The sequence below is a fragment of the Nanorana parkeri genome, unplaced genomic scaffold (genome assembly GCF_000935625.1).
Source record: "Nanorana parkeri isolate BGI_ZX_2015 unplaced genomic scaffold, ASM93562v1 scaffold5, whole genome shotgun sequence".
NCBI lineage: Eukaryota > Metazoa > Chordata > Amphibia > Anura > Dicroglossidae > Nanorana > Nanorana parkeri.
In genome coordinates, this window is record NW_017306273.1 from 208,679 (window position 1) to 232,451 (window position 23,773).

The 23,773-nt window shown below is 45.7% G+C and overlaps 1 protein-coding gene across 1 annotated transcript in view; it reads right to left on the minus strand.

Annotated features, from left to right (window-relative positions):
- The window catches only part of NPHP4 (nephrocystin 4), a 203,176-nt gene extending 195,428 nt beyond the window's left edge, over window positions 1-7,748 (minus strand). Inside the window, exons 1-2 of the mRNA XM_018576510.1 lie at window positions 7,695-7,748; window positions 1,163-1,336 (exon numbers count right to left, since the gene is read on the minus strand). Coding sequence (XP_018432012.1) covers window positions 1,163-1,297 — 135 coding nt within the window. The 5' untranslated portion in view covers window positions 1,298-1,336; window positions 7,695-7,748. The remainder of the gene's footprint in view (window positions 1-1,162; window positions 1,337-7,694) is intronic.
- Between the last annotated feature and the right edge of the window lie 16,025 nt (window positions 7,749-23,773).

A 23,773-nucleotide genomic window follows, 5' to 3' on the forward strand; every position in this document is an offset into this window, starting at 1 on the left:
ATAGTTTAGAGTTAGGACCGCACTATATAGAGGTGCCTTGGTGCGGCTGTGCGGCTTTCACATATTCTGCAGAAGACGTGTATCTAAACCTCTGATTTTAACCTTAGTGGTTAGTAAGGTTTTGGTTTTTTTCGCATGCTGGCTGGTGAGTGTGCTGGGAAACTTGTTGCTGTTGATTTACAGGAGCCTGTCGACCATTCACACTAAACTTGATCTTGACATGCAGCAAAGGCCAGCAGTCTGGTGGCAGATTTCTTAGTCTCTGGCGACTGGTTGAAACTGAATGAAGTTGCCAAATGAATGGTCAGATTAAGGGCCCATTTACACTCCTGCATTGTGGCAACTAGGGATGCACCGATACCGATACTCGTACTCGCCCAAATGCTCCAAAACGTACCCCTGACACTGGAACTTCCAGTCAGAGGGAGATCTTCTTCTGACTGGCAGTGACGCAAGGGAGCATGGAGCTGGCTGCCCAGCCAATCAGGAAGCCGGGCGGCGGGTTATGACCCTCCTGCTGGCTTCCTGATCGGCTGTAAAGCCAGCTTTACTTGTTGCAAGGCAGCCTGGCTTCTTGACCAAACAGGAAGCCGGGTGGCGGGTCATGTCATTATGTCATGACCCGCCGCCCGGCTTCCTGATTGGTCAGGAAGCCAAGCTGAAGTGAAGCCAGTGTTCTTTCGATAAGAGACCGGCTTCACGGGCAATCAGGAAGTCGGTATCGGTATTCGTAAATGCGCAGGTATCGGAGTATCGTAAAAAATACTGGTAGTCGTACTCAATACCGACAAAACCGGTTTCGGTGCATCCCTAGTGGTAACGCATGCATTGTCACACACATTACTGCAACATTCGGAAACACAGATAATTTGCGTTGCTTTCTCGCACTTCTAATATTTTTGAATGGCACCGCAACACACTACAGCAACACAGGCTAGTGCATTGCATTACAGAAAAAGGGTTACATCCGTTGGGGGCCATTTATTTCAATGGGTGGCCTTAACGCAACACACATAACCACAACTCAGAAACGTAAATGGGCCCTAAAGGGGAGCCAGGCATACCCTAATAGATGCAACAGATGCAAGTGCTGACAGCTGTCACTGAGCAGAATGTAGGTCCACATTTTGAATCGTCAATATAAAGACACATCACAGATCACCTGATTATTCGGAATTCCTTCCAGAGTTCCCAAGAAAATCTGAAATCCGGCCGAGTCGCCAGCGCTGTGCTTCCATCTCTGCACGTGGTGTGGTATAACCCGGCCCTGGGCAAAAATGGCCCCCCAGTCTGACATCTTGTTTCCCACAAATATTTATGTTTTCAGAGATGTGACCTAAAAGATACAACATAAGAGACTGTGTGAGGAATCCAGATATAAATCTTCTACATAATATTGTTTTTTAAAGCTGAACTCCGAGATAAGCAAATATTGTCCTCATGCAAGAGTCATGTGTGCTCTTCCATGAATCTCGGTGAGCTTTGTGTATTTCTTCCAGATCTGTGCAGTAATGCAGTGTGACACTTGGAGCTTCCTGTAATAAAGACCGGTCACTGCTGTTCTGTCTCCTTGTGCAGAGTGACTGGTCTTGTCTCCGCCCCCTCTTGTAAAAAAGACTGCTCACTGCTGCTCTCTCCTTGTGCAGGGTGACTGGTCTTGTCTCCGCCCCTCTTGTAAAAAAGACTGCTCACTGCTGCTCTCTCTCCTTGTGCAGGGTGACTGGTCTTGTCTCCGCCCCCTCATGTAATAAAGACCGATCACTGATGCTTTCTCTCCTTGTGCAGGGTGACTGGTCTTGTCTCTGCCCCCTCCTGTAATAAAAAACTATCACATCTGCTCTCTCTCCTTGTGCAGGGTGACTGGTCTTGTATACGCCCCCTAATTTAATTTAAATCTTCTTATTGTAATATTGCTTTCTGGCAGTGGATGGAGCTGAGGAGCATGCAAAATAAGTACTTATTACCTAGGCCTCTTTAGCTCCATCTAGTGGCCATAATGTGGTATTACAATCAGAACATTTCAATTTACTTACACTTGTAAAGGGGGAAAAAAAGAACATTTGTTTGTGCATTAATATTGCACAGGACAAAGATTCACAGATATTGTCAGAGCAAATTGTTTATAAATCATAGAAGAATACACACGACTCTTGTATTTAGACAAATATTTACTTATCCCGGAGTTCAGCATCAATCACAGAGCCAACTTTAACATGTTTAACATTGCTGAGTCCGCACATTCCCTTTAAGAACCAAACACACTTATCCAAAATACATTTCAACTGCTGAGTGTTCGTTCTTCCAGCCAAAACTGTACTTCCGATATGTACACCAAGTGGACGCTCTTTGAAGTTAAAGGAGAACTATGAGGTGAGTGCTTTTCACTCACCTCATAGTTATAGCCGACGTGTGATAATGAAACTGTCACAGGTCGGCTCAGTAGATCAGGAAGTGAGCGAACACATACCGGCGGTCGCTCGCCTCTCGATCCTGTCACGGCTCACTGCCATGACAGGGGAGGGGCTGGATTCCCCTCTCCCCGCTCCGATCCTCCAGCGCTGACTGGCGGAACGGATGGGGGAGGGGGCGGGTACAGCTGGCTCTGCCTCTAGATAGGCAGAGCCAGCTGTCACTCACGCAGCTGGGCGGATCCCGACATAATTGTCGGGATCCGTTTCAGCTGCGGCGCCTCAGTATACCGCGAGCTGTAGTTCGCGGTATACTGAGCTTAGGGTGATGGGAGGACACTATTTTGTGTCCTCCCGTTACCCTAAGGAGAACTATGGGGAAAAGCCCTAACCCCATAGTTCTCCTTTAAGAAATGCAATCTATATGAAGCTGGAACAAGCAGCTGACATTTAATCCCGTACCGCCCAGACCATATGTGACCATCATAATGAAGTTCTTAATTCCCCGGACTTGTCTTTAGGGCCAGTACAAAGCCTTGAGGAAAGGGCTGCCTAGCAGGAGTATTATGTCCATTGTTTACATTGGTGACATCAGGAAATCCCCTAATCCCCCACAATTGATTAAGTAACAGTTGGCAGCTCTGGATGTCATGTGTGCTGGTGACCTGACTGCTTCACCAGAAGTGTACAGCGGACTGGGAATGGCCAACCGATTGGATTTCTGCCATTGAAGCGGAACGAAAGCTGTAGTGTTAAAAAAAAAAAAGAATTGCTAGCAGGTCGGTGTTGACAGCATAACAGGCAAGGAGCGGAATTTACTAAGACTTGTTATCTGTGCCTGACAACCAATCAGCTTTCATTTTCAAACCTTAACCTAGCAAACTAGAGATAGAAGCTGATTGGGTACTATGCACGGCTGCTCCAGATTCTGTTTGCTCCAGTTTTAGTAAATTCCATTTAACTACAGGGAAATTTTTATTAACCCTTGCAGTGCCCCCCCCCCCCCCCCCCCCCCCCCGCGCCGTGCATTGCTTTTTTTTTTTGCTCGAAGGAATGTAAAACGTTAACCCTTGCAGTGGGGCTGCCCCCGCACTTCAAGGGTTAACTGCTTGTTTTGGTCTAGGGCTGAGGGCCCAATCACACCAATTGCGTTGTGCTCCAGGGCGGCAGCAGCTGGAACGCACAGCAATCACTCACAAAACTTCTCCTTTCGTTCTGGGTCGGGAGGAGGCGTGGCGGTGCATTGAAGTCAATGGCACCACAGCCACGCCCCCCGCCCCAGAACGAAGGGAGGGTAGTGTGGTGGTGCACTGAAGTCAATGGCACCGCAGCCACCCCTCCGCCCTCAGTGCGATCCGGCGCGTGGCAAAATATTGCCTGCGTCCCAGTCCACTGCAAACGCAAAAAATGCTGCATGCTTTATTTTTTTGCGTTCGCAGTGGACCGGAATGCAGACAATGTTTTGCCACGCGCCGGATCGCACTGAGGGGTGGCTGCGGTGCCATTGACTTCAGTGCACCACCACGCACCCTCCCATTTTTCCAAGGTTTGTGAGCGATTGTTGTGCGGTGCTCGCTGGGTGATTTCACCACTCCTGCAGGTACTGTTTGTGAACACCCCCCTTCTGCGGGACCCCAAAAAGTCCGATACAAGTGACATTTGAGGACCGATCAGCTGTTCCAGGCAGATGATCGGTTCTCCTGCACTTGCGCAGTGAGCCGGTCTGCCCTGGAACAGCCGACAAAGCATTGGAAAGCTTGACCTAATGGGCGGTCACATGGACGGCTGCTGTGAAACTGGTTGGGATTACGTTAGAAAGTGTAACTGCGTCACCGGTCACACATTCCAACATAGTCACAAACTTTGATAGAAGACGGAGTTCAGCTTTAACCTAAACGGCCCACGTACGTGATATATCTGATCTAGAGCTGCAGCTAACGATTATTTTCAAAATCGATTAGTTGGACGATTATTAAGTTCGATTAATCGGTTAATCGGATAAAAAAAATTAAATATAATCGATTATTTCGATTAGTTGTTGCAGCCCTAATCTGATCCAAGAAACTAAAATATTTCTGTAAGTCATTTTTTTGTTTTCAAAACATTGTGCATCTGAGAAAAAGAAATGTGAACAAACAAGTGATCTCTGACAGCACAGGACGAGAAACTCTGAGGTTCACACCACAAACAGTGCATTCCGGCCCAATTTGGTGTTCCGGGACGCACTGTATCGCACCCCGGCCGGCTCCCTGGAAGGGGGCGTGGCGGTGCATTGAAGTCAATGGCACCGCAGCAAGCGCCCCCACCGGCCACAGTGTGATCGCCCGAACCCAAACACGTGGCACATCAATGTCTGCGTTCTGGTCCCATGCAGTCAAAAAAAAATAGTGCATGCAGCATGTTTTCTGAACGGAGCGCAGACATTGATGTTCGTCTCTTTGATAAGTGGAGTTCCCCATAGGACACGGCATGCATCAGCCAGAGGCCGCACACTGCTCATCATAGAGATAAATGGAGGCTGATTAGAGCCGGTGACAGCTGTCCTGTCTGTGTGAGGAAAACATGACAAGTAAGTGGCCTCTAGGGACTGGATTGCGAAACGCTGAAATCCATCAACATGCCAGATTGCCAAGTTCCAGGGCCGGTCGCAGCGTTTCATCCTACTTTCTAAAATTGGCCAATGGCTGCCCTGCATTGCATGTGCATTGGAGGCTGCAAAGTATTGTCACTGTGATGAGTGGATGGAGGTGCAATGCAGAAGCTTCTGCAGATTCCTCCCACAGCCCCGGTACAGACCTTCGGTTATGGAGCTGGAAGAAGTAATCAATCTACTACAAGTGCGGCGATGTCACCAGGCGCCTGACTTCCAGGGCCCTCCAGCTGCAATTAAAGTGAAAGGTCTTCAAGCCATTTCAAATGCTGATGAAATCACTTACAATGGACGCTGCTTCTTGATGTTTAAAAGTTTTAGCTTCCTGTAGAATCAGCTGGTCCCCTGAGCACTGGACCTGATATCCTGATTTAGGGTGTCTCCTTTCCCTTGCAGGGTCCTATGGGGCCACCCTTGTGTGTGTGTGTTAGTAAGTTGTGTGTGTCTCCACAAACACACAGACACAGCACGGCAATACACTCCCCTGCTCTCTGCTCCTCCTTCCTTCTCCAAGCTAGTAGATGGAGCTGCTGGAGACGGCTCTGTCTCTTGTGATCTTGCACTGGACAAGAGATTGAGGGAAGCGAGCTGAGAGAGTTGGATCTGTTCATGAACATAATGGATGTAAGTGTTTGGGCAAAAATGTAAAGAAATAATTTGCTGGCCCAGAAATATTTATTTGATATGGATTCATTATTCAAGAATAGGTTGGAGAATTTAATACTACTTTAATCTACAAACCCCATCGTGCATCTGTCTCTGGGAGTCATGCCTGTGGCTGTCACAGACTTGCAATGCCTCATGGGATTTGTAGTTTCACCACAGCTGGAGGGCTGGGTCACATCAGCTCCACGATTCCGGAATGCACTGGAGCGCATGCCCGTCGGCATCCTGCATTGCGGGGTGTGGCGGTGTGTTGAAGTCATTGGCACCGCAGCCAGGCCCCCCGCCCGCAGTGCAATCACCCGCACCAGAATGTGCGGCACATGTGCAGCATTTTGTCAGATCCCACTGGACCGGGCGTTCTGGTGCGGGAGATCGCACTATGGGCAGGAAGCCGCCATGAACGCAGGAAGCCAGCCAGTGCATTTCAGCAGCGAATCGTGCTGGTACGCACCGGAGCTGGTGTGAAAAGGCCCTTAGGGGTTCATTTATATAAGTTCCACCGGACATATAGCCAGGCACTAGAACCCCTAGATGGCGCTGATGATTACAAGAAATTCCTATACCCATCAGCGCCATTCATTTATTTATAACAGGTATTTATATAGCGCCAACAATTTACTCAGCACTTTACATAGGTGCGCATTCACATCAGTCCCCGCCCCAGAGGAGCTTACAATCAAAGGTCCCTATCTCACATGCATGCAGGGCTGATTTAGACAGGAACCATTAACCTTCCAGCATGGTGTGTGGGAGAATACCGGAGTACCTGGGGGAAACCAACACAAGCACAGGGAGAACATGCAAACTCCTTGCAGATAGTTTACTGACTGGGATTCGAACCGGGGACCCCCCAGTGCTGAAAGGCAACATGCGTTAAGTGTTGCGGTGACACATGAGTTATCACAACGCACTGCACAGGAAGGGTGTCGATTGGCCCTCATAGTTTGAAATAACTGAACACTACTATTTAAAAAGCAGTGAAGCTTCGGGATCAGCATGACACGGAGAAACCAAACGATGCATTTCATGCCACATGTGCCATTCATTCATTTGTAATGGCAACCCAATTGACTATCCCATCCATCACAACGCACGGTAACACACCATGTCCATTATGTTGTCCTTTCTGCGATTTTATGCAGCCCATTAAACTGAATGGCATGGCGCAGTACACCTTTAAGACCATTATTCATGTTACATCCATATTTAGGGTTTTATATGAAACATAGTCACCCCCTTCCCCATATGGTAGGGTGCTTCTCCCCACAGCCTTCTGTTTTTGCTTGATTTTGTCATGGAATCTGTTAATGGAAAGTCTACAAGTCTCCTCTGCCACTACGCTTAGGGTTGCCACCTGTCCAGGATTCACCCGGACAGTTCGGGTTTCGCTTGAAGAAAAGGTGGCAACCCTAACTACGCTAGAGGTACACAGGTTGCACCAGTGTGATGATGTTGCTGCATTTGTCTATAGATTACATCCCCCATAATGTAAGGTCTGCACCTTGATGCACACCTGAGGCTGGGGGGAGGGGGCAGCCTGTACATTACACTAGTGGTGCACTGGTTGCAGTTTCAATGCTCTGCAGACTTCAATGCAAAAATGTACCAAATGTAAAAAAAAAAAATTATTTAAAGATGTCAGGCAGACAGGGGCAACCAAAATTAATATAGGGGCTACTGGGCCCCCCACTGAAAATAGTCTCTACTGTGATATTTACATATGAATGGGCGGTCCCTTAGACCCACAGGGTCAGCAGCAAAGCATCCTGGGAAATGAACTGCAGAAGGCATAATTGCAACCAAAAGGAGTCAACTCTGTAGGACTACTACAACTCCCATGATGCATTTATCAAACCCTAAACACCGATCAGAGCAGCACCTCTCAGCAGCCATGAGAAATGGGTTACGCTGATTAGGGATCCCCCCTCCATCCATCAATCCCCCAACTACAAAGTCAGAGCTCAGCTCACCATTCATCTGCTCTGAGCTGCCATCTTCCTTCTTAGCTTTCAGTGTTACCATATACGCCTTCTAGGGGGAGACCTGATAGCCAATCAATATTACATTCGGGCACAGCCCTCCTGTTATAACACACGCCCGCTCACTGTTTTATGTTTCTGTTTTTATTATATTATGAGAGTAAAGATAACTTACTTTCTTCATGAAGGTGCAATTCTCACATAAAAACAAAAGACTCCCCCCCTTAACGGTTGTCACTTGGTTTCTCCCGGCACCCAGCGTCTGTTGCCACGGTGACGGAAATCTACCTCCGACGCCTCATATAGTGGCCTGTCGGCCTGGTGGTAAAGATCCCGGTTATAGAGAACCCAGGTCCCCACGAACAGAGTCAAACACGTAGATTTCATCACCCGGACACATCTGCATCTAAAGAAAGATTCTGGCGGACGGCTACTAGCCCCCTCTGTAGTCGCCGCACTACATTTCCTAGCATCCTCCACCCTGGTGTTGGCTGACATTGGATTCTGGGAAATGTAGTCTGCCAAGGCCAGAGCGTTGCTAAGTGTCATTTTGATTGCCGTACTTCATTTCCCAGGATCCTCCACCCTTGTTTTAGCTGGCAAGGGATTCTGGGAAATGTAGTCCGCGGATGCCTAGCTACGCGGCCAAGCTGGCTAGACACTAGTGGACTGGACAGTGGCTGTGATTTATGGCTGGAGGAGCCGCCTGTTGAGGTTTCATCATTTGGGCTTTTACATAAGAACCCTGAATTGCCAATATGTGGCAACCAGTCAAGCACCTTCTTGGGAATCATATTTAAAATCTGATCGCTAAGGGCAACAACTTCACTTTGGTCCCCATTTTGGCACATCCACCTCCTTATAACAGCAATGAAAGAGAGCTAGCTTATGGGAGCTGGTGGAAAGGTGAAGCTGTTGCCCATGGTAACCAGTCCACTATCTTGTCAATTATATTTAAAATACGGTTGCTCAGGGCAACAACTCCACATTTCATCAGCAAGGAAAATGGGAGCTAGCTTATGTAATATGATGGAAAGGTGAAACTGTCAACCTGTTCTTCTGCCAGGCCAACCTGGGCTTTGTAGTCCCCCAGCAGCGGGGAAACCCCGCAGCCGCTCGTGTTAGGTATTTTCTGAGCATTATGACGTCATATTGACATTTCTACTGTCTATGCGTCAAGAGGCATGACAAACCGAGAGCTGGCGCGGCGGCCAATCACCGGTGGCGCCGACGTTACAGACAGCCGCCTCAGCCAATCGGGGTTGTGTTTACGGAGACAAGGCGAGCTGACTATGTGGTACAGTCTGCGCTGAGGGAGGGGGAGGGGCCGGCAGCTACTCTCCCACGAGGTCAGCAGTGCGGGGAGAGCAGGAGGCGGCGGCGGCTGTGCAGCGGGGAGAGCCGGGGACAGACAGCGGAGGAGGAGAAGAGCTGCAGGTGCGTCTATACCGGGCGATCACATCACCGTCCGCACTGAGCATCGCATAATATCCCATCGCAGTGTGCAATCAGTGTCAGGTGCGGACTGCAGGGCGATGTGACAGCCTCCCCGATCTCTGTTATATAATGTGACACAGAGCGGAACTCTGCGAATAACATTCACCCATTTCTCTCTCTGCACCACAGGAGCTTGCAATCTAATCCTAGTGGTGATCATGGGCTGCTGTGATTACTGCCAACACAATGTGCTGTCACATCGCAGCGCTGACCCCTTCCTGAAACATTGTCATGTGTTATATATTGTAACAGAACATTTCATATCGGAGCAATTCACCATCATGATCTCTCCTCTGATTGGCCTAAAAGCTTCATTGGGATTCAAACTGAAGTGTTTGGATTGGCTGAAAGCAATGCCGACTAATAATAACATTGATTCTAGTAGTAGAAGTATTATTATTATTACCACTACAATAATTATAACAAAATACTACTAATATAATCCTAATAATATTTAGAATAATAATGTTATTTATTCAAGAAGCAGCAATATTTGTCTATTATTATTATTTCTAGTAGTAGAAGCAGTATTATTATTTTGTATTATTATTACAATAATTATAACCAAATACTACTACTAATAGTATTCGGTTGTTGTTGATATTATTATTTATTATTTATACTAGTAGAAGCAGTAATATTTGTTGATTATTATTATTAGTAGTAGTAGTATTTTATTATACATTTTAGTAGTATTTATTATTATTATTATTATTACAATAATTATAACCAAATACTACTACTTATTATTATTATTATTATTATTATCACAACCAAATACTACTAATTGAAAAATAATATTGACAGTATTTGGTTGTTAATAATTTATACTAATATTTATACTAGTAGTAGAAGCAGCAATTATTGTATCATTATTTTATTTTTCTTATATTTACCTCCTCATGTATCACTGGCCCCTCCCTTTTAGATTGTAAGCCCTCAGGGGCAAGGCCCTCCTTACCATCTTGTCTTGAATTGTATTGTGATTGTAATGCCTTCCTTATATTGTAAAGCGCTGCGCAAACTGTTAGCGCTATATAAATCCTAATATTTCCTCTGTTGCCTGATTTGTTACAATGCGGACTGAATCAAAGAATAATAAATCACCTTAAATTGTAATCAAACCATGTTGCAACATTTCAAGACTTTATATACTCTTGGCTTGGATGGCTTACAGGCTTCAATGGGACACGGGATGTAAGAAGGCGGGTAGGTTTTCATCCTCACTCCTGCAGCGGTCAGCATTCACCCCTCTCTCCCTTCGTTTTGGCAGAATGTGTTCTTAGGCATCCCAATGAAGTTGCATTTGATGTGATGGATAGATGGGGAAGCCTTCCACACACCATGCAGCAGTCCAGGCCTATGTAGAAGATGGTGCTCGCAGTGACAACCACAGATGGCGCCATGTAGACACAGAGTAGAAACACAAATCACCAGCACTCTGCGATATCATTAAACATGTCCATTTAATTGGACAAAACGTCACTGGTGCTGACGATTTAGCCTCACTTCCTGTGTGGTGAAACACAGGACAGGAAGTGAGGGGAATCTCTCTAAATCAGGGGTGGCCAGACTTTGACCCTCCAGCTGTGGGGGGACTACAAATCCCATGAGGCATTGCAAGATTCTGACAGCCACAGGCATGACTCCTAGAGACAGATGCATGATGGGGTTTGTGGTTTCATCACAGCTAGAGGGCCAGGGTTTGGTTACCTGTGCTCTAAAGGGCCAAGTTTGTAGACCTACTTGGGGCCCAGAGTTTTGCTTGAGTCGGTTTGTTTTCAAGTGAGCTATTCCCGTTTCTGACAACCAAGTATACAGAATTTCAGGTTAGGAGCAATGTGTTTGTCTCCATGTTGTTGCTGAAAATTTCATCTCACTTCCTGTCTGGTGAAATTGTTGTCACCAGGACAGGATGTTAGAGGAGGTTTCTCTTAATGGAGTTCCAGATATAATTCATAACTCAACAGGGGTTTTAATTAGGGATGTCCCAATGCCACTTTTTCAGGCCCAAGTACAAGTACTTCCCCTCATGTACTTGCCGATACCAATTACCGATTCTTTTTCTTAAAGGGACAGGTGATATGATCCATAGTACAACTACATGTTATGTACTATGGATCATGATTTAACCTATTCATGTTAGCAGGGGAGATTTGTAAATCTATTGTTGCAGTGCATTCTATATGTAGTATATAGTACATGTACATATAGAGTGCACTGCAACAATAGATTTACAATTATCCTCTGTTAACATGAATAGATTAAATAATCCCTAGTACAGGGCTACATAGAGATAATCTAATCCATTCATGTTAGCAGAGTATAATTGTAAATGTATTGTCTGCACTGTATTAGTGCACTCTATATGTACTCTGTATGTAGTACATATAGAGTATATACTGCTAATACAGTGCAGACAATACATTTACAATTATACTCTGCTAGTACTGTACATGTACTACATATCTATATCTATATATATATATAGAGAGAGAGAGAGAGATAGTTTTTCAATTATCCCCTATTCCCCCTGCTAGCATGATTAGGTTAAATCATGATCCATAGTACAACTACATGTTATGTATGCAGTATACTATAGATCATGATTTAACCTAATACTCTATATGAAGAAGTCAATGTACACTTTTGCCCTTACTTACTGGTGCCTGTTCAATGGAGCCTCATGGGGAGCTGAATGATTTCCGTACCATGCGAGGACGACGTCGGCCGCGCTAAGAAGCTGAGCGGAGGAGCGTCGCGTCACTGTTGTGGGCGGAGCTACAGGCGGAGTCCTCTGGGTTGTCGCCAGCCAACTACATTAGACCCCACCTGGAGCTCCGCCCACAGCGATGATGCAACGCTCCTCCAGCCTGTCTAGAGGACCCCAGCCACCACGGAAGGTAAAAAAAAAAAAAAACAGCGCAAGCTTCGGCGCTAGGCGTCGGGGCATTTTGACAAGTACTTGTCAAAATGCCCTGTATCGGGCACGATTCCGATACTAGCATCGGTATCGGGACATCCCTAGTTTTAATCCTTCCCCAAAAAAAGTACACTTTAAAGGAGAACTCTGGGTTAAGCAAATATTGTCCTCCATACAAGAGTCATGTTTATTCTTCCTGAATCTTGGTGAGCTTTGTGTATTTCTTCCAGATCTGTGCAGTAATCCAGTGTGACACTTGGAGCTTCCTGTAATGAAGACCGGTCACTGCTGCTCTCTCTCCTTGTGCAGGGTCACTGGTCTTGTCTCTGCCCCCTCCTGTTATAAAGACCGGTCACTGCTGCTCTCTCTCCTTGTGCAGGGTCACTGGTCTTTTCTCCGCCCCCTCCCTTAATAAAGACCGGTCACTGCTGCTCCCTTTCCTTATTCAGAGTGACTGGTCTTGTCTCCGCCCCCTCCTTTAATAAAGACTGGTCACTGCTGCTCTCTCTCCTTGTGCAGGGTGACTGGTCTTGTCTCCGCCCCCTCCTGCAGTTTTCTGCAGACAGCTTGTACTGCAGAAAACTCCCACAGCTCTGTTCTCAGCATAGGCTATGTACAGCACACCGATGATGTCACTGCTACGTTTTCATGATATCTGGTTTTCTAAATGCATTTGGTGCACACAAAGTGGATTGACCTCCTCTGTGGCTATTGAGGGATATATTTGAATGAACGTTTTGCTTTTTTCGGAGTTCAACTTTATAAAAGTGGTTGAGCGACTATGTGCTGGTCCTGTAGTGGTGACATCACAAGAGCTTGTGTATACCAGAATTGGACTCAGGAAATACATGTATGTCAACTTGAACTCCAGACCACAGCCTAGCCATTGCTCACAATGCAGATTCATCTAGCAGTACCTCCGCTCTGTCCTTTCTCTTCATCAGACGTTTGCTATGAGCTGCTGGAAAGTACATTGTCACACTCAGCGCAGAAACCACAGCGGCTCACAGCCCTGGAAGGAAGCAGTATGGCATTTGCATCAAGACAAAGAGCGCTGACTCATAGCAGCCGATGAGGTGTCAGCCTTCAGTTGTCTGACTTCAGTAATCAGGGCTGCCGTTGTTGTAGTTTACTGCTCATTGCAATTCAAGAGGACCTGTGATCCACATGGGTTTTTTTTAAAGGGTAAGTAGACTTTCCCAAGCGAATCTTTGAAAATGGACCTACCCTCTCCAGTTCTATACTCGCCTCTGGGAGAACGCTTCTTCCCCTCCGCCAGTACAGGTGTTCTATCCATACCCAGTACCGCCGTGTAGTGCAGCCCTGCACTCTGGATTTTTAATTTTGTTTGCAAATGGTGAACTCTCATTGGTCAGCAAGGTCACCACTGCGCTGACCATATGAGAAATGCTTCTGATTGCTTGCTTGCTTTTTGAAAATTGCTGACATAGAGTTGTTGGGCAGAAGAGACAAGACTTTTCTGCCAAATAAACCCTTCCTTCTCCCCTTAGCGATGCACCGTTCACTCCTGACTTATTGAATATATAGAATGGAGCCGGGTGCAGGGACAACATACATCCAGCGCATCGGAGTTACATCATTGGTGGTTGCCCAATGGTGGACATAGAAGACAAGTGTAGACGGGGCAATAAGGGGGAGCGCGGACACCCAATCACTACAAGGTAAGTGTGTCATAGCATGCAATTATGTGCAGGGGCGTCCTGCAGCCGGGTGTCACCCGGTGCGGAGACTGGGTGACACCCCGCTGGGATGTTATCGTGCATGCGCGACCATCTTACTGACATCTGCCGGCGGCCATATTGATGAGGATGGACACCGGCAGAGAGAGGAGGGGCGTTCACCCGGCGGGATGAGGTATGCCACCGGGTTTCCTCCTCTCTCCTGACACTGTCGGGCGTTCAGTCCATGACCGAGTGTCCGACTTTTTAGAAGGGGTGACACCAAAATGACTGTCAGTCATTTTGGTGTCACCCGGGTATGGGCCGCACCCCCATTGTGATGCCATTGATTTTGTGCACCGTGCGGGTGGTAAAGTTCCAATTTAAAGCAAAACCCTTAAACCTGGCCATACAAAGCTCAGATTCCAGCCAGTTCATTCTGAATTGGCGAAATTGAATCCATGGGCACCAGCCAGATCACCACAAGTCCATTGGTCAGCCAACTTTTGTGAAGGCGTCAGGTGGAAAATTATCAGTGACTGCAGCCAATCAGATGTTGCCGTTGTTGGGCATTCTGACAGTCGCAGGTACTGCCAGCTGCTTAATATAATAGTCGGTAGGGGAGATTCCTCCGTCCACACTCTAGCATGGATGGGGGAATCTATTGATTTCTCTTCTTCAGCCCCAAGGGAGATCTAAGGTTGTATGGGCAGCCTAACGGCATATTAAACCTAAAATGGTTTTAAGCCGTTGTTGCTTAATTCACTTACAATGGATGCTGCTCCTTGATGTTTAAAAGTTTTTTGTTTCCTAAAGAATCAGCTGGTTCCCTGAGCACTGGCCCTGATATCCTGTTTTAGAGTGGCTCCATTCCCTTGCAGGATCTTATGGAGCCAACCTTGTGTGTGCTAGTAAGCTATGTGTGTCACCACAAACACAAAGGCACAGCAAGGCAAGCCATTCCCCCCTCCCCTGTCCTCCTTCCTCCAAACCGGTAGATGGACGGCTACTGTAGACTGCTCTGTTCCTTGTGTTGTTGTACTGGACAGGAAATTCAGGAAAGCTGAGCTTAGAGAGTCGGAGCTGTTTAGAAACATGATGTCTATAAGTGTTTTGGACAATAATGTAAAGAAATTATTTGCTGGGTGATGTGTATTTGTTTGATCCGGATTCATTATTGAAAAAAGTTTGAGCGTTAAAAACTACTTTTAACTCTGGGGAGGGCTGCGGTGTGTTTTGGCATAATGCACATGTTTGAGTAGCAGCAGTGTACAGGAAGGACTCTTTTGGCAGTAGATTTTTTTTTCAGTTTATTTCTCCTTTAAGCTGGAGGATCAGCATGACTGCCAGACTGCTATATTTCCAGGAGGAGTTCAGCAATTGCAGTCTGTCCCTTTTTTTTTATTATTTCAGTGTAAAATCGTGACTCTTCAACATATGTCTAAGCTGCATAACCATATCAAATACATAGCGTGCTGTTCCTGTCCCCCCCCTTCCTGTACTGCAGCTTTGCAGGGGGAAACGGTCTGCTAGCAGCACAGTCCCCTGTATGTACCACATCCTCTGGCAGGGATTACTGGCAGATCTGTCATTTGAGATTTTCTCTTTTTTTTCCCCCCCACCTCTTCCCCCTTGCTGCAGTGGTCAGCAGGACCCATCGCAGCAATCAATGCTGCTGTATCATTTTTAGCATTGCACGCTTGTCTTTTTTGTTGTTGTTGTTGTTATGCAATGTAACATAGCGGTATAGGTAGGTATGCCTATTGGTGACAGCAGGGTCTTGTTGCAACACATTGGGGAACTGCTGCATCATCACTTGTGCCCCCCCTCTCCCCTCCTCCCCTGCTCACACCATCACTACCCACCCAATTCTCCACCCTGCATTGCTGTGAAATGAGGACTTTCGCTCGGTAACACCACTCCGTACACTTGCTGCTCGCTTTGTGCGTTCCCTCTGCAGACTGGTCAATGTCATTGCCGCAGCAGTGAGTTAACAATCTCCTTTCGCCGTTCATTCTGCAGGCAGTTTTTTTTTGGGGGGGGGGGGGGCTGGTGTTGGATGAATTCTGAGATTTGCTGTAACCTAGATATCTGCATTTATTTGATATTTCTGCTCCTATGCAGTCACATTTCATATATAAAGGCAAGCAGAGACTTTATGGTTTGCAGGCGATTCAGGTTTATACATTGCACTTCAGAGATGCCGGTGGTCGGCAGTGGACGCGGGGACGCCGCAGTTTTGAGGTTGCATCTGTATTTTGGACAGTTTGACACTTTCGCAGAGGCTGTCGGCGACGGCTGCATTCGTCTGGCGCTTCCCGTTGTGAAGATGTACTGAGTCAGCCCATGTGGAGGATTCTTCTTTTTTTTTTTATGTGTTGCATAAGCACCGGCAGTCGTGACTTAAGTCATTTTTGTCCGATTTTGGTCACGTTATGGTATTGGTTGTATTTTTGCTTTTTTTTTGGTTGTTTTCGGCTTCCGGTGTTTCAGTGCTTTGTGTGATATTTATGTTTCCTGTTTGCAAATGTGATGTGAACAGGGCTGAGCAGAGAAGGGGTTTACCTGCAGCAATAAAGTGGCATGCTGAGTCTTGTAGTTTGTTGGCAGCTACTGAACCCCCTGTAAGAGTACCATGGAACTTTTTGACTTGTCGTTTTTGGGAGAAATGCCATCCGACTTAAAGGTGTTATTTAATGTTCATGCCAATAGACAGTCGGTTAAAGTGGACCTGTATTCAAATGTTAGAATTCTTTCCTGGAGGAACTGCTGCTCCGGGCTCCCTGTGTGTCCCTGTGTGCTAGTGGTTGCTAACCCCTGCCAACCCCTACTAACCCCTGCCAAGTGATCCCCAAAAAAATATTTAACAGAAGTAACTTTGTGTTTCCTAAAATGGCCATTAACTTGGAGCAAGAGGCTGCAGAGCTGACTTTGCAGGCAACGCAATAAAGTGAACCTGTCCTGAAATGTTTGTGATGTGACGTTTAGGAACCTTGTGATGTCTGTCGTCAAATTGATACCTGTGCCATGTGGATCCTTGGCAGAGGGTGTATATGGGGCTTCCACTTGTGTCCAAACTGAGATCAAGCCCTGCCCCGTTCTTGTGATAAGCTCCACCCTCTGACTGTAAAATGGCCAAACTTAATTGGGCCATAGAAGCTTAGACATACACCAGGGGGTGTGACTTAGTGCTTGGAGGGGCGAGGGTTTAGAATTCTGATTTGGACAGAAGTCAAGAATGTGCAGCCTGGGTCTGGATCAGGGGTGGGCAACTCTGGCCCTCCAGCTGTGCTTTAACTACAAACCCCAGCATGCCTCTGCCCCTGGGAGTCATGCCTGTAACTGTTTTTATAGAACTTGTAGTTCCGCAACAGCTGGAGGGTCGGAGTTGCCCACTGTAACTTTTAAGTAGCATTGGCTTCCTGTCTCCTGGGAGTTGTCTGCCCCTGCTCTACATACACTTTAGGCCCTACAAAACACCTGGGCGTTTTGTAGCGCGTTCGAACGCTCTGAAAAACGCTCAAACACCGAAATCCCATTATTGCCTATGGGTATGGTTCCCACCTGGGCATATTACAAGCCGTATGAACGCGCTACAAAACGCCCTACGCCCAAAGAAGTACAGGAGCTTCTTTGGGGCGTTTTTGTCGCTCATTCCCATTGGGATAAAGCCAAGTAGCCCACGGAAACGCGTGTTTGTCGCGCATTTTTTTTACCGCGAATCGCAGTAAAAACGTGCGACAAACGCGCATATTCGATACGCCTAGGTGTGAACCCAGCCTTAAGGTTTAAAGCTGACATTTATTTTGCTTCCATTCTTCCTACACCCCCCCCCCCTTTTAAAAATTATGATGATATGATTTAAAGAAAATCTCTCTGTTTTTATTACATACCGTATTTTAGTCCCAGTGACATCATCACTGGGTCCCTGTGCAACCCAGGTGGATTGTGGATAGTGCGAGGGGCCAGAAGGGTTCTGCAATACAAAAAGAAAATCAAAGCACCCCGCTTCAGTACTGACCTCAAGAACAATGGGCTGGCTCTTGGGAAGAGTTATGCAAATATGGAAAAAGCCATGATGGGTGGATGTCAGTTTGGAAGAGTGCACATTCCTTGGCAGACTTCACTTGCAGTTAGTCCCTTCCACCAGGTAAAGTGCACTTGTAATGCTGAGCCTCCATGATGGAAAGAGCTGAAATCCAAAGAATGAAAGGGGTGGGCCGCAGGCAGTCAGGCTGGGGTGAAAAGAGCTAGATAATTGTGTACGTTCTCCAGCCAGGAAATGAGACGGGCTCTATCTGACTTACTGCAGCTTCTAATACACATTATGAGAAGCTCACAGTGTGCAGTGAAATCAGAAAAAGCCATTCCAGTCCAGAAGAGGAGCCGGTACAAGACTGGAGGAGAGGCCGGAGTTCAGCTTTAAGTTGCTGGACTTTCTGATTTTATCACCTTAGACCTTTTTTATTTGCTCTTTGGTTGACAAATCTTGTTTTGTTTTTTTCTTCTGTTTCTCTATTTGTAGTTGACAGTTATGTACATATTGGTGAACATTATTCTCAGCTTTTTGAAGACATCCCATGTACTGTAGGTGTATGGGTTCTGGTCAGCTCCTTAATTACCTTTTGGTTCCAGTTATACAGGTTGTTTGGGGTTGCCCACCAGCGGCTTATAGTTTTCATATATAGAGAAACGCGCAAACCGCACCTTCCATTTTTCAAACGTGAAAGACGGAGAAAGTAAATGTAACCACTTACGCAACCATAACTATTTAATAAGCCATTTCCTTATTAATGACTTGGCATGTGCCTGTTGTTGTGGGAATACAGATGCCTGTGCAATATACTTCTGCAAGGATGCATTCCCAGCCTTCTAGATGCCATTTTTCTTTAATAGCATCATTTTTCGACCTAATTACTAGCAAAAAGTGGAAAATAAAAAGCCAAAAAAAAAATGCAATCGCTAGAAAGTTCCAGGTACTCTCAACCTGACTGTTGCTTCACTGGCCTAGGGCAAGCCTCTGAGAGTTTGGACTTTTCAGACTTGGGACCTGTCTGGAAGGGCTTTGGGCTTGTGTCATTGACCTCAGTTTGAGATGTTTCTGAGACCATTGAGGCCCAGTGCAGACCTGAGAGATCCGGGACACGTGTCCTGGGATCGCACGGTTGTGCACGTTTGCAGACAGCGATTGCCGCATAGCCCCATTGATTTCAGTGGGGTACATCCGCGCAGAAATTCACAGAAAAAAACGACGTGCGGCTGTTTTCAAGTTTGGTTGCATAGGCAGAATCACTGTGGGAAACCGTGTGATCCGCCCGGCATGACTGGGGTGCCGTTAGAAAATAATGGCACCCACAGATCGATTGTCGGAGATGGGCGACTCTTGACCGCACGGCACTCCACGCTGTATCGTGCATGAGTGCCGCACGGTCACAGATTGCCCAGGTGTGAACCTAGCCTTAGAATTCATTGACAGTTGTAGTTGACTTCATTCTGATTTGCATATACCTGCATCAGGCAGGTTTTGGATTCCCATAGATTTGGAACCTGTCTGGATGGGCTTTGGGCTTTTGTCATTGACCTCAGTTTGAGGTTCTTCTGAGATCATTAAGAATTAATTGACAGTTGAAGTTGACCTGCAGTTGACCTCATTCTGATCTGCATATATCTGCTTGAAGCAGGTTTTGGATTCCCATTCGCACTTGTATGGAAGTGCACAACTCATCTGGTGCAAGCAAAGGCCCGCTGGCCCAGTCCGTTAGAGACACGGTCACCTTGCTTATGAAGGGCAAGGTGATGGAGCCTCTGAATAGGACATCCCTCATGTACTTACCTTACCTGTGCTTCCTCAATGGCCTCATCTCTGCAAACGTTGGGCCACCCTTTTGACGCTCTTATGTTTTTGAAACTGACCCTTTAATGGTCTGGTAGTCTTCCAATGTAGACCAAGGAACCTGGACATTTTAAAAGATATAAATACAAAAATCAGGGCTACAGGTGAAATATTAACGCACATGGTAAATGTGACCCCAGCACTTTGCTCCAGATTTTTGATGCTAGTGTAATGTTGTTCATAAATGAGGTTTAACAGACTCCAGGAAAGAAGTCTCGTAACTCCAGGCACAAAGCTTAACTGTCGCCTCTTGAACTTCTTAAGTTGTGATTGTTTTGTTAGGTGATGCTCCAGTTTCAGACAGCTGCAGAACAAGTGCAGATGTAAACAGGTGCAAAAAACGTGCAATTCAAAACGTAGTGCAAGCTCTGGCCAAAACAGGGGCACATGTTAAAAGACAGATTTGCACATAAAAAAATGATCTAAGAGGCCAAAACTTTCACAATTGCTTTGATAAATTCCACCCATTGAATTTGACATTTAAAGCAGCTCTTCTTTTCTGATATATTAATTGAAGTCTTCTAGTATTTAATGCAAGGGTCTGCTCTAATCAATAGGTCTTTCACGTTTTTACTTCGTTTTGTGCGTGTGAAGTGTTGAAAATGTTATTTTAGTGCACAAATGGTATTCTCTGTAGGATTGCAGTACATGAAATATTGACATGGACTCTCTCATGAACTTCTGAAAGAACTCTATTCAGTACATGAGGGGACTATCCACGTTCCTAAAATGTTTTTTTACGCATTGTAGCAATTTGTATGTTACAGTACTAATATGAGAACAAATTTCATGCACACATTGACGAACTGGTAGATTCTCAACTAAATACTGTCTGCGTCCGAGTACGAACATCGAGTCCCGCACAGATGTGCAGTGCGGGTGTGCGTATGACAGCGTACAGCCTCACCTGTCCCTCCCGGGAACGGCCCAATACGGGCACGTATTCCCCAAGTTAGCCTCATGTGAATGAGGCCTTGCAAAGTGATGTCAAACTCATGCCATTGGCACAAGGCAAAAGCCTGTGAACAAAAATGACCGTAAGATAGATTCTGCTATAATAAAGTATGTAGTCACTAAGGGTACACTGTGATATCCCTTTTAAACACTTGAAAAGCCTAACTTTTTTGCTTTATCCCCTTCCAAGTGGTTAATTTTCTTGAACGTTTTATGTTGCTAGTAGGAACCAATAGGGTTTCTTTATGTTCCTTCAAGGTAGAAAGTTAACACATGCAGTCTGGTTATTAATGAAAGTCAGATAGTTTACAATCAGACAGGTGGGGGGGGAGCACCTGGAAGCTTGGGGGGGAAAAAAAAGACATTGCTGGGAGTTGCCAAAGTTAACAAGTGTTACAAATTAGGAAGGTCTTGTATTCTATGGAGCTCCTGTAACTTGCTACTTTGTATACATAGCATTGCAATCACCATAAAGTATTTTGGCGTCGGGTAAATTGACCCTTTGTTGCTTGTTGAAGCAATTTACATGATTAGGAACACAAATAGTCCTTCGGTTATCTGGAGACAAGTCGGTGTAAAGTTTTATTTTACAGTGATTACTAATTAAAGAAAATAGGATTGTTCTCACGGTTTCTAAAATCTAAAAATGGTTAATTATTCTTATTTAATGTGAACCTGTAAATCACCTTTTTGTAGTGTTTTTTAAATATACCAATTAATTGTATTGTTTTGAAAACATATAGACTTCTACATCCTGACCAATAGTCTGTTTGTCAATTACTACCACAATATAAAAGTGTCTAGCATAAGTGCCCCTGTTAGTTAAATGCTGAATTCCTTACAACTTCTAGTATGAATGTACAATACATTGCACAGGGTTCAGACTGGGGTAATATAATGTATGGCACAGTGTGTGCAGTGCAGAAGTTTGTGGTACAAGGATTTGTCTTTACATTGGTGGTGGTCAAAGGAAAAGTGTGTGGGTGCATTGGCGGTCAGTGAAGGAGTGAATGGGTGGTCAGTGGAGCAGTGCATGGGTGTATTGGCAGTCAGTGGAAGAGTGCATGGGTGTATTGGCGGTCAGTGGAGTTGAAGGAGTGCACGGGGGCGTTGGCGGTCAGTGGAGGAGTGCCCGGGGGCATTGGCGGTCAGTGGAGGAGTGCCCGGGGGCATTGGCGGTCAGTGGAGGAGTGCCCGGGGGCATTGGCGGTCAGTGGAGGAGTGCACGGGGGCGTTGGCGGTCAGTGGAGGAGTGCGTGGACGGATTGCTAAGAAGCACTTCTCATTGGTCAGGTGACCGTGCAGACCAATAAGTGCTCGTCATTTGCAAGTGATATTCAAAATACCCAATGCAGTCCTCTAGTTTGGTGTACGGATGGTACACCAGCTGCAGCAGAGGGGAATGGCCATTCACACAAAGGTATGATGCGAAGGTGGGGATAGCGGACAATTTTGTGGGGTAGTTTCATTTTACTACATTTCATGAGAAATTGGAATTACCCTTTTAAATTACAACTTTAAGTAATGTTGTCCTTTTCACTGCATGTAAATACTTCCAATGAACTTCTATTATTTCCTAGTCTAGGTTGTGGAGAATGGCATTGGGGCTTTGAGTAGTTTAGCAAAAAAGAACTGAGCAGGGCTGTCACCACCTGGTCTACAAAAAAAAGCTGCATGTTGTCAACCCACAACAGGAAATTAGGAACAGCGTGTAATTAGGGATAGAACATGGGGAAATGTGCATGTATTGTTGAGATGCTATTATTATTATTATCGTTGTTGTTGTCGTTGTTATGTGTTGTTTTTTTCTTCCCTGACATAAGCTTTACATTTTAATTATTGCTTCAAATGTAATAATTACTTTCAGGTTAATATTCTATTAGCTCGCACTGTGCGCTCACTTAATGCACACTGTAGTTTCCCCGGAGAGCAGTATGGTTGTAAATAACAGAAATAAGCAGGGAATGAAATTCAAGATCCACATACATGTGTTTTAACGTGTCATCTCTAAACACATATGCGTCAGGTCACAGCGTGAGGTAGATCAGCTTCTTGTAGGTTCTCACTTCCTTTTACGTTTCTTTAATATCACTTCAAAATTATTTTTGCTATTTTGTAATCTTTCTGTGCAGCTCGCTGCATAGATGGCAGTGCAGGTGAGAAGACGTGTCAGTTGCTCTGGTTGGATATAGCTGATTACACAGCCCGGCTTCAAACTACATCTTCCTGGGAAATGATGTGTACTGTTATGGCATCACCTTGGGTCTAACGGTCAAAAAAACTCAAGAGTTAAAGATGAGCTCCGGGGATATGGAAACCTAACCCTTGCAGTGGAGCTACCCCCCATACTGCAAGGGTTAAGGGATAATTAAAGCCTCCGTTTTTTTGCATATCTCTAATGCTAGCAAGCAGTAGATATACGCAAAAAGTGTAAAAAAAAAAAAACACCAAACAAATGCTTTTAAAAGGGTTAATACTTACCCGTGTTTGGTAGCAGCTACAGAATTGTTGCTTTTAGCTTTTTTGTTGCTAGGAATTAAAAAAAGAAAGCAGTTAAAGAGAGCTCTGGGGAAATTTTTTATCAACCCTTGCAGTGGGGCTACCCCCGCAGTGCAAGGGTTAAGTCCTCGTTCTTGTCTAGGTTAAACTCCCCCGATCCTCCTGAGGTTTGCTTTTAGACCCTTCCCTTCCATTTTGCTTCCACTCGCTGCAGTGGTCTAAGGTCCCCTTATTGGACGTGAGGACACAGAGAGACATACCATTGCTGCAGCGGAGGGAGAATGAGGCAGAAGGGACCGGTCTAAGAGCAAGCCGGCTCAGAATATCGGGTGAGTATAACTTCTTTTTTGGACCTAGACACCACTGTATTCCTGAAATGTAACTGCTGGCATCCACCTGGCTGGGCTGTGTAAATCACAGGACAGGATGGAATTACAAATCCTTTGGCAAGTAAAGCCGCTCCATGTATTTATATGATCTGTTTTGGATTATTACAATTAGATGTTTGCCTGGATTTTAGCTTTAATGACTGGAAATCTCTTTATCTCTGTACATACAGTGTATGTGTGTGTGTGTGTGTGTGTGTGTGTGTGTGTGTTTATGTGTGTGTATATAATATATATAT